This window comes from Thunnus maccoyii, chromosome 4, assembly GCF_910596095.1.
Source record: "Thunnus maccoyii chromosome 4, fThuMac1.1, whole genome shotgun sequence".
NCBI lineage: Eukaryota > Metazoa > Chordata > Actinopteri > Scombriformes > Scombridae > Thunnus > Thunnus maccoyii.
This window is the reverse complement of record NC_056536.1, coordinates 11193787-11205887: the sequence shown is the minus strand read 5'-3', so window position 1 is coordinate 11205887 and position 12101 is coordinate 11193787. Positions and strand designations below refer to the sequence as shown.

Sequence of the window (12101 nt, the reverse complement as noted above, 5' to 3'; positions counted from 1 at the left end):
GCTGAATCAATGGTTGATGAAATTTAGACCATAAACAACTCCATACTAAACTCACTATTTTACTGGAACCAAGCTACAAGGTGTCTTTTCAGTTTTCCTATAGATGGTAGCCATTTTACTCAGATTTGGGTTATTATGTGCAGGCAGAGGGTTGTTTTCTTCTTCTTAGCTCAGTAATACAACTCATTTTCTTTTTTACATACTGTAAGATTTGAGGGGAAACCTTCACTTGCATTATCAATGAGCCACTTTATTCACTGTGGATTTGAATTGTGAAGAGCCAATACAAAATCCATAAACACACGCACACACAGGAGCGGAGGGACCGTCGTATTATAGGAAATGAGGTGGCAAAGTAAGTATGTAGTCAATGTGTAGTGTTCAATAATGAGTGAACACTTGACCCAGCAAACAGAAGTGGAACAGCACTCAATACAGAGAGAGGAGAGAAATCACTCAATATGCTTTAACTGATATGTAACGCATGTGTATGTGTGTGTGTGTGTGAGAGAGAGAGAGAGAAAAGGTGTTTCCTGATTTTAAAAGTCTGTGATGAGAGAAACATATGATTTATTTGCAAAATAAAATTGAAGAAATGGCAAAAGAAACATTATAATGACAGACAACAACATACAAAAAATCTTACAGGAACTCATATAGTGGAGGCTAACAGATGGGCACTTGTCCATCCATATCCTTTCCAATGTTATCCATCCTATCCAATTTGGCTAAGAGCATCTGTGTTTATGTGTAGGCGTGTGAAATTTAGCGTTGGCTGTATATCTTATTCCTTCTGTTTACACTGCTGCTGCTGATTCTATACTCTCTGCCTGGCGATCTGCATCAGGGTGTACATTTAAGATTATTTAACAGCGTTTTGGATGCGTTCCAAAGTGGTAGAAAATACAGTAAAGTAAGCAAAAGATGAGAGACGCACAGAAAAGAAATAAAATCGGCCAAATCGTGCCAAGATGGGCAAGACTATTGTGTATTTTCTTCAGGTCTGAGATTCTATTAGGTGTGTTGCCAAAATACTCAGGGATAAGCTGGTGAGGCAAAATCCAGTAGTTGGTTACTTTGATGAGTTTCACGAGTTTTAGGTGTTTTATAGAAATTCAATCTGTGTGTGTGGCTAAGAGCATTACAGTAACTGAGTGTGAAATTCATTGTCTGGCTTCCTCCCTGTCAGAGCTGCTGCTGTTGCTATTTCGACGCCTCTTGTTGTTGTATTTGGTGCAGATTAGTTAACGGTATTTTCAACATTGCTAAAGTGACAAAATGTGAAGTAGAGCAAAATGTACAAGTGACAGGATGCCAGAAATTATATGACACAGGACACATGGCCAAACCTGCAGGTGTATAGTACATGTAAGGGAGTGTGTGTATGCATCTGTGTGTGTGCTTGTACTTGTGCCTGTGTGTGTGTTACTCTGCAGATATGAGTGTGTGTGTGTGTGTGTTTGGCATCCGTAAATCTAAGTGATGTATGTTGGCCAGTGCTGCAATGCTTCAGGGTTTTTGTGCATTTGTGCATGTGTGCTGGAAGCATTAGCTCCTGTGTGTGTGTGGGAGTGTGAAATCCATCTCTCTGTGCTGCGGCCAGCTCTCAGGCTGTGCCATCCTCATTTGCATTAGCGCTGTTCATCTCTCGGTTTACAATGAGTCATTCTAGCTGATTTCACAGCAGTGATTTACAGTATTATGAAAACCGCTGAAAATCGTCTGTAAAGATTAAGATTTTATTACTGTCTTATTCGCTTTTATTGGGTCTGACTAGTGATTAGCTGTTGTATTGTGTGTGTGTGTGTGTGTGTAGTCATTCCGAACCCACCTATGTTGGGAGCGACCAGCGCCACAGGGTTGAGGTAGGTGAGCTTCATGTTCTTGGCCAGATTCTGGGTGTACTGCTCCAGCAGCTCCGTCAGCTCAGCCGGACCACCACCCGGGAGGTGGTTCTGACTCTGAGTGAGAGCCCGCCAAAGCCCCGCCGTACCGGGACCCAGCAGCACACTGCAGCCCCGCAGAATGTTCTGGAAGCAGCAGAAAGAGAAAACATTAGCAGGGGGAAGAAAAAAAAACAAAAAAACAAGTAGGTAGCGCCTTCTAATCTGCCTTCAGGAGGAGCTGTTTTTCATGTGCTTGTGTATTTCAGAAAACAAAAATAAGAAAAATGTGCCAACACCTGGATCAGAAAATGGAAAGAGACACAGAAAATAGGAAGAAAAAGGCTTTTTTTTAATGCACCAAGGCCAGCAACAACTATGGCATAGAGATGAAAACAAAGACAAAAATATGAAATGTTTCTTATAACAGCGTAATGCTATTGGAAGCCAAACATTTTACGCACAATAGGTTCACCAGGGACAATCAGTTGCAATGTTTTCTTCTAAATTTTCAGCACTGAAGGTTGCTGTCAACGTTTCAGTATTACAGTAGTGGTTCTGATCACAAAATAACTGATTTACACCTGGAGGACGAGGTGAGCACCGTTGAGCAGCTGGTACTGTGTGATAGAAAGCCAGCAGCAGTCTTGAACATGAGGACGAAACAGTTGAAATTACCACTCCATTAGTTTCTTGTTTCAAAAAATTTCATTCTGTTCTCTTTTGTAAAGATTATGATTAAGGCTGAGAGGGAGGGAGGAAGATGAAAAGACTGTAAAGAGAAGGAACAGTGATGTGGTCGTGACTGCTGCTCAGGGCAGAGTCTCCTTTTTCAGACTCAATAAAGTCAAAGAATCTCAGGGTAACAAAGAGGGTAGAAAAGTGAAGAAATAACCTCATACAGAGCCTTGATAGGGACTCGCCATAGAGGGACGGATGATGCACTGCGGGCTTTTTTAGGATATTTTAAGGATGCAGAAAGTAAAGGCTGATAGAGACAGACATTTGAGTTGGTTACTGATTTTGGTTGATGAGAGGAGAAAGTGAGGAAATCCTCATTGTAAAGCAAAAACTGTAAAAACTGTACATAGAGCTAGAAAATGAGTCAACCCCAATGATAATGTTTTAGTATCATGACGTGGCCATTTATGCACAGCGCCTCCATTTCCTTTTCAGGGAGTATTTGTGATTCTGTATGGAGGCGTGTTATTGATAGTGTAGATGTAGACTGCACAGCCTTGCAAAATGTTGAGAACAAACAAAGAGTAATATTATGTTCAGGAGAGAGAGAGAGAGAGAGACAGAGAGAGAGAGAGAGAAGGGAAAAGTGCTCAATATGATTCCTTGCAGTCAGACTGCACCAGACCCAATAAAGCACTGCAGTCTCTCATAATGCTCTGGGGAGAAAAATACACAGAAAACCTTCAGACAAACTTGGAAAATAATACACAGTACAGTATAGGAGGAAAGGAGTGAACTGTAGGGGAAGAGAAAGAGAAGGTAAGAAAAGGGGTTTGTGAATAAGTGAACAAGAATAGATGGGAGGATAAGTCATGGAAAGATGTGGATGTTTGGCTCTGAGATGCAGCAAACAGAGAAAAAGGTGGGCAAGAAAAACAATAGATGAGACAGATATTAGATGATTTGGTGGCATCATAACAAACAGACACTTAAAGATTCCTGTTCAAGATTTTGCATTGCTTTGTTGCATTTTTTATTCTTGAAAATAGATTTGTTTAACAATTTGTGCCTATTTATACCTGTTAGGACTGAAATTTGAAACTCTGAGCTTTGGTGGAGATAGACTCCATAATATCATATAGACAATAAAAGTCAAGTCAATGATGTCTCACCTGTTGGTTACTACTGTAGTTATGAGCAACTGTGGCAGGTGATGTGATACAGTACTGTACAGTGAAGTAAGTCAGCCTGAAGAGGGTGAAAAACACTGCCACGAATAAATAATTCTCAGGACAAACATGCACTTACACTTGCTGTGTTTTTAAAAAGGCTCATTTAACACGCCAAGTCCAGTTCCCATTCGTGGCTTCCTCTGAACATGTGGCTTTGTTTGGAGAAAACCAGGAGCTCAAATATACTTTTACCAAGACTGGAAATAAGCCAATAATTCTCCATGAAAACACGTTATTGGGGATCTTAGGATTTATGCACAAGCAGGCTGTACGCTGCAAGAGCTCATATGGGCTGTGTTTATCTATGGAAAAAGAAAGAGGGTGAAAAAACAAGGGAGACTAACAACAAGAAAGAGAATAGTTTTAATGAGGCAGCAGATGACAGGATTACAGAAGGAGAGAGACGCACAGGACACACAAAGGCTGAAAAACAGGCAGCATGGGATCAGAGTTCAGTCAAACAAACAGATTATATGTGCTGCTCAAACAGCAACGTGTAGTCATATGCAAACTATTTAGAACAAATTATTTTTTATCACATTTTATTTGGAAATTTTCTTTAAAATTAATGCAGTTTCCCTTTCTTATACAGTAAAGAATCAACAATGAGAAACCTTTACACGATCAGCCTGTTAAGACTATTTTGCAGCATACTGTGCCGCTGTAAATGCCAGCTGCTTTAATGATTATAGTAGAATATGGAAAGTTCTCTTCCTCATATGAAAAAAGTTGGCATATTTTTACCAGGCACTTGGTGACACATCTATCTGGAGGTGTAGTAGTGAAAAAGATGGATTTTGATCACAGCTTGAACATTAAAGGTTTCCATCTTCCCCCATTTCTCCATTCATCACTAAATTCCTCATGTGACAACTCCGCTTTCCTCCCTGGCTTCCTTCGTTTCTTCTGCAGTCACAGGCTTCTGTTACCGCCGCTGGGTTACTATAGTAACTGTGTTCTACATCACCTTTTCATCTGCCGTTTAGAGTGAGGTGTCAAGTATTACCAGATACATTATACACTGTATTTTTTATTGTTGAGGGAAAAAATGGGCTGTCTGCAGTTCCACTCCAGTGCTGGCAGGCTAAACCAGAGCTGCCTCATTAACTTGAAATGACGAGATGTGGGCGGCACGACCGTTTTAGAGCCAGACGCTGAGGTTACAAGTCAGGTGAGTTGAGGTTTTTGTCACAGAGACTGCAAGATGACAATAGAAATCGTTACTGTACTATTAGCAGCAGTAGAAACATATAGCAGCTTTTAGCGGCTGTAATGACCGTGTTTCTGATTAACTACCAGGTGAAGCAGTTAAGTGAAATGTCAGGAAGGAAAAGGTCCCTTCACTGTAGGATGTCATTAATGCTATTGCTGTGTTGCCATAGCAACTATCCAAGTAAAAGATTATGTATTGATCATGTAAAGCAACGAACTGTATTTGGCCTAATGTTCATGTTCATATAAGATTGGTTATACATTTGTCTTTATTAAACAAAAAAACGAACAAATCGTTCTCCGGTGTGTTGGTATCTTCTCTCCTTTGTTCACAATTTCATAGCTGGAGCAACAGTTTGTATCTGGGAATTCAGGATGTGCAACAAGTGTGTATTAAATCAGATGAATGTGAGAGCTTTTTATTTAATTGCTCACCTCAGGGGCAAAGGTTCACTCTTCCCTTTAACCCACTGAATTTACAATGCAGAGGATATAATGTGACAACGGTACATTATGCCATAAACTAGGATGAGTACTTACTGCTTATGTAGAACCCCAAGAAAAAAGAGTAAAGGTCACTGGCACTATTACCGCACACATATTTCAAATGTCTCTTTAATTCTGGGAGTTGTGTAAAAAAAAAAACAGAAGAGTGTATACATTCATGAAACTGAAAATCTCAAAATCTTTCTATCAAAGATCGTGCCACGAGATTCACATGAAGACACAGATGCCATTCTTTTGCTCAAACGACCAGATGTTACTACCACAGCCACTCAGTTTCTATAGCAACCTGTTGTTAGCTGTATTGCAATGACATTATCAATGGCTTAGTCTGTTTCAGCAAAGCAGGGTGTGCCAATGACTGCTACTGTTGTCATTAGGTGGTTAAAATCCTCCCTGTTAGCGTAAATTATTAAATGCTTCCCTGTGTCAACTGCAGATATTTAAGAGAAATATGAAAGCCAAAATAACAGCTTTTTAACTGCCCACCATGGCCCCTATTAAATATGAATAAATCAGCTCCCAGCTGCATGAATGAGCTGGAACTGAATCATCAGCTGAAAATAAATTAGTTAAAATATCAGCTGATGTAAGATTCAGCACCACGAACGTCCCTTATCACTCTTCTACTACCACTACTGCTGGTACTGAAGCAACGTGTAACAATGTGTGTTTAAACGAAAAAAAGATTTAATATTCTGGTGATGGATGTTACCACAGTAACAAGCAATTTGTCATTTACTGACACATGAGCCAGTAAATTGAAACAGTAGTTTAAAGGGTAAGTGGGGGAAGGGAGGGGGGCTACTTTGTATCTTCAGCCACTTACTTGTCATGTATGGACAACTTATTTCTTGTCAGCCAAATTTGATGCGTAAATATTTATAGCAAAATGATACGGAGATGTCTGCTAGCGCCTTTACGTATGTCAAAACACTAACATGCTAAAATGATCCCGTGTCAGCTCCTGCTCCTGCGACGGGCACCGTATCAGGTAAAACGAGACTGTCAGTTAATATGTGCGGATGACATGCTGCAATATTTCATGAGCTTCTGTCACTGCATCGCCATAGTAACATTACCTCCCATTTCAGAGAAAAGACATCTCATTGTACAATCTAGTCACCGGGTCTGTAACACCATGAAGGTCCAATATATCAATCATACAACAGCAGATATTTTATGTCTTCTACTAGATTCTGTGCAGATTTAGAAGTTTATAGTCCTTAAAATGACTCAAAGCTGGTATTAATCATTAATACAGTGCATGTCAATTTGTGATGGGAGAGAATTAAAACACAAAAACTGATACGTTTACCATGTTTGGAGATGTTCTCCATAATCTACTATTACAAACTGTTGATCAGCTTGTTGGGTTATACTTGTCTAGTCTGACAGTGCTAATAGACAGAGCTGGCAGTGATGAGTTTCACAGTTTCACATGGTTCACATGTTTATATTTTCACAAATTCACATCGACAGCACACACCGATTATTGTCTTTCACACTTCACTCTCTGTCTTTCAGACAACCTTTCACAACCTGCACAGTTGGTGTGTGTTGAACATAGCTTTAATTACCTCTCACCAACATTTATGCAGTAAATGTACTATGATGCTCATTTTTAATCCTCAAAAGATCAATGCAACTAAAAATTAACCTTGATAACATGGAACAATAATGAGAAACAAATCGGACTCCATTTTGACCTTTTCCCATGAATCTCGCTGTCTCCTGTGAGAATGCTGCTGTTCATTCTTTTCCCAGAAGTGTCTCTTGGATTTGGACAATAAGGTGCATCATAACCATTAACAGTTACTGGCAAATACATCTTTACTTGTTCCACCACATACCACTGCAAGAAAAAAGGCTTTAGCTCTACACCTGCTGACATGTAGTGTGTGTCTGTGTTCAAAATGAAAAGGGAGACTGAAAAGGAAAATATAACATTGTGTTCTTTCTACCTCATTGAAGTGTGCGTCCTGCGTAGCGGTGAGTCCGAAGCCGCTCTGTTGGGTCTCGAAGGTCAGGAGGCGGGACAGCAGTCGCTCTGCGATCTGCAAGTCGTTGCCGTAGAGTCGGGCGGTTGCCTCGGTGACGTCACGTAGCTGGTGGGCGAGTTTCTTCTCCATGATGGTGTTCAGCTCTGTTTCATTACGCTCCAGGGAATCAAGCTAAATGAAAACACAGACACAAGAGAAGCATACCTGTGTGTGAGTATTTCACATGTGAATGCTACAATTTTCAAACAAGAGAACAACTAAAACATTATTGCACAAAATGTATTTTTATTTTATGTGCTCTTTCTGATCATTGCTGCCACAGAATACAAAAGGTCAGACTCCTGTTTTAAATATAAGAGTTAAGAACCAAGTAGGTTTCGATCAGAGGGTTATGACAACAGTTTGGAGATGGATAAGGCAACAGACACAAGAGCTCAAACAAACTGAGGCCAAACCAGAACCATTATTTCTGGACTCTGGTTCAGGTGCTGATGTCTTTGTTCAGCTTTATTCCTTTTTTTCCCTCAAATTGACAGGTACATCTAAGATTTGGCTACGATTCAGCACTTTTCAGGTCAGGAACAAGTTTGGGATGCATGAAGACTTGTGTTTAGTGGTATCAGTGTATTAATCTACTTACAGCAGCATTGAGCTCCACAAATGGAGGGGAGGTGCAGTTGTAGAGGTCTGGCTCCAGCCATCCTCTCTCTACATCACAGTGTCTGATGGCCGCACCTGTAAGGAGGAGAAACAAGAAGTTGTACATATTTAATATCCTCTCACAAGGACATAGCATATATTGATTAAATGTATAAGGGTATGAGTGTGTACGGACCGACAGAGCCTTTGGGACAGGGCACTGCAGCGGGCAGGCTGAACTTGGTTCGTGGCCACCAGATGCCCTGAGTGATGGTCTTTGGACAACCATCATAAATGACTGCAGAGAGAGAGAGAGAACATCATTTAAAATCATCCTTATCAGTTTGCTGAACTTTTCCATTAAAAACATAACAAAAAGTCACTAATGATGTGGAAATGCTTTTTTTATGACTTGCAGAGAAGAAAATGAAAATGAGAGTGAGAGAATACAACACCAGCTACATACTAAAGGAAGTAATTACAAGTGGGGAAACTGGAAAGTGACAAAGCTGCACAGAAGAGAAAAACAGAGACATAGAATTAACTGGAAGGTGTTAAATACACAATGAATATAATTAACAGTTTCTTTGTTATTTTAGGTTTGGACACAAGTCAACATGACAATGTTGAAAGCCAAAATAGGATAAGAAGTGAAATCTGTGATTACACAGCGATGATTAAATAGAGTGGGAGCTCAGTAGTGCCTCGGTATTTTCATTCATATCTGTTCGTCTTTATGGACAATTTACTCTGTTTGAATACTGATTTTAAATCTATCTGGAAAATTATACATCTTCTGAAAAATGATAAAAGACAGTTTTCTGTAGTCTAAAACTAGCCTGGGGGCAACTCTACTAAAGAAACTAAGAAGGTAATAAAGGGTTTTGGCTACTGTTGGAGAACAACACTAACAAAGTTTTCATATTTAATCCAGATTTACAAACAATTGTCCAAAAGCCAACAATTTTTGTCCATGAACCATAAAGGAGCTGCAAGGTAATGTCTCATTTTTAGTTGTTAGCAGTTGTTGGAACAAGTCATTTTCCTCAAATGATTTAGTTCCTCAGTCAATAACAAATATGTTGTTTTAACCCGTAATCACTACCCGCTGGGCAGCTCACTGTTATCTTGGAGAGAACACAATGCAGCAGTGAGATGCTTCATTTCTCCATGTTTTTTTTTTTAATTTTTAAATCCAATGTCTGCAGACGTGATGCTGAGCACAAGGATGAATTAATGAATGAACAATGTAGCCTCCCTGTTGGGTAAACCAGAGTAATTATTAAATGCAGCAGTTAAATGCTTCATTTTCTCATGTTTGACCAAAAGGTCTAAAACACAGGAGATAATCAAATAAAGAAACACAAGGTCGCAGCTGTCCTGGTGATCAATAACACAGTTTAACAGACAAACATGTGAGGAAACAATAATGCTAAAAGAATAAAAAAATCAACTGAGAAACATCAGTCTGTCCTTCTCACCTTCGCAGCCTGAATTTGTGACCTCAGCAAAGGGGTTGTCACATGCGTTGCACTGGCGACCAATCACACCGGGCCTGCACTGGCACTGGCCGGTCTCTGAGTCACATGACCGCGAGAAAGAGCCGACCGGGTAGCAGTCACATGGCAGGCAGGTGTCAGAGCCCCGCGGACGGTAGTGAAACTCCTGAATGCACACACGGAGGACAAAGTACGCACAAGTAGGCACACAGATTAAACTCTGTCAGACAAATGTAAAATGTCACAGCGCCAAAAATAGTGTCAGCGATTACATCACCACATGCATTAGGGCAAGATTTATACAATGACATAAAAAAGGACGCTAGTATAACAGAGGCAAGAACACAGGAGCAACCATCCATACACCATGTGTACAAGAGGCAGAGACACAAAGTAGGGCAGCTGTTTATTTGTTTGCTAAACCTGCGTCTTGGAAACAAGACAGCGATGGTGCTACAGTAGAGGACGATGGTGCAGCACCACTGTTTCTGTTTTTCATTTGGATGTTGTGACCTTCATTGTACTGAATGATGTAATGTATGTGCACAGGCTGTTTTCGGATCCATCTACTGAAGAGATAAAGTTTCTCTGTGCTCACCTTAAAGTTTAAGACGTGTATGTACAAGCACGACATGTGACATCATGAGTTTCGAAGCTTATCATGGTCTGATTTGCAATTTACACCAAGTGTGATGTGGAAACTTAAAGCCTGCAGTGCACATATACAGAGAATGGACTACAGTGAAGTAGGAGACTTCCTTTGTCTAGTAGTTACATATAAGTTTCAATATTTGCATATTCATAGATGTTTCAATGAGGAAGAAGGGGTAGGTATAATTTTAATAAGGTAATTTAATTTTGTTATGGAGAAAACAATATCAACACAAATTATTATTCAAAGCAGAGTATTTTGTCTTAAAACATGTCTGGAGGGGATCTATAAGAAAAGCCCGTAATTAAAAAACACAAAAGATTATGTCTCACAAGACTGTCAGCCTGTAGATGCTTTTAGCTGCAGTTTACAGTTGAATTTTACAGTTAATCTGATGTTACGTTATGGTGTAAAACAAATGCAGATACAAATGCACAGATGCAGATGAACGAGGGAGTATGATAATGTTCTTTAACAACATATGGAGGAAAAATCGAATACACTTCACAAAAGGGAATGAGCAACAGTGGTTATGAGAAATGTGAGTTTAACACAATTCAATTATGTTCTGCTGGTCATTGTACCTTAAAAATAATATATATTTTTTGAACTGCTGATAAGAAATCCTTTACTTTAGTGTTAATCCAGTATAGGCAGGATAAATGCATCAAAGAAGGTGACTGCTAGCCGCCACTAAGATGTACACTGTAATACTGGATACAGAGCTGTTTGTGTCAGCCTTGACGTGAACATTATGTACTGTTTTGTACTGTTGTACTGTAGGCTAAATGAAAACATTCTTACATTGTGAGCGTGACAAACTGAGAAAAAGCTTTTATTTCAATCTTCATTTTTATGGCTAAGTGTTTTATAGAGGAAGGATAAAGAGCTCTTATATGTATGTGTGTGTGTGTGTATGTGGTCTGTCATAGGCTACTTTTGGGGACAAATTTCAGATTTAAGACCAGTTAATTGGGGATGGCTTGTCTAATTGGGGACAAAAGCCCTGTCCCTAATTGGTAAAAAGCTGATTTTTGGGTCAGTGGTTAAGGTCAGTGTGTGTATGTGATATATGTGTGTATGTGTGTGTGTGTGTTCTGCGTATGTGCCAGGTTTATATCTGAGGTCAATATCAGAGATTAAAGATTAGGGTCAAATGTCAGATTAAGGCTGGGATAGACATACTGATTACACACAAACATTTCAATACACACACACACACACACACATATTCACACAAGGCAGAAATGTCAATACGTGGGGATGATCATCGTTTCATGGTTGATGTCGGTATGACTGGATTAGCTTGTAGGTCTATCAGACTGCGAGCTGATTACCGTGTGTCTGGGTTAAAATGATCTATAGATTTACAGCACTGAAATCCTTCTAATCCTATCAGTATTTATGTTCAATGTGACAGCGTAAAAAATATACACTTTATACAAGAGAGTCTGTCAACTACTCATGTAAAAACACGCTCAAATAACTTTTTATATGTTGCAAAGTGATACATAAATTAGCATTCTAACCGCACATGGCCCCAAAGCTGCATTATGTGTGTTTGTGTGTTTTCTTACCTTGCAGTGACAGTGTCCGCTGGTCTTGTTACAGTCAGGGTCGAAGCCTTTATTGGTGTCACAGTGACATGGTCCACAGGTCGGAGACCCCCACCAACCCCTGGGACACTGGTGATCGATCCTACAAGCGCACACAAAGGAGGCAGAATCAGTATGGAGAGAGTAAGAGAATATTACTAAAATGTTTTTCTAAACTCTTCAAAGGAAGCATCTTTCCCT

At 39.7% G+C, this 12101-nt stretch overlaps 1 protein-coding gene across 2 annotated transcripts in view; it reads right to left on the bottom strand.

Annotated features, from left to right (window-relative positions):
* Positions 1–12101, bottom strand: part of celsr3 (cadherin, EGF LAG seven-pass G-type receptor 3) — a 109744-nt gene that overhangs the window by 24068 nt on the left and 73575 nt on the right. For both annotated transcript variants that reach the window (XM_042410229.1, XM_042410230.1), the window contains 6 exons: positions 11883–12003; positions 9636–9819; positions 8351–8452; positions 8156–8250; positions 7477–7686; positions 1832–2030 (listed from right to left, as the gene is read on the bottom strand). In XM_042410229.1, the coding sequence (XP_042266163.1) occupies positions 1832–2030; positions 7477–7686; positions 8156–8250; positions 8351–8452; positions 9636–9819; positions 11883–12003 (911 nt within the window). The remainder of the gene's footprint in view (positions 1–1831; positions 2031–7476; positions 7687–8155; positions 8251–8350; positions 8453–9635; positions 9820–11882; positions 12004–12101) is intronic.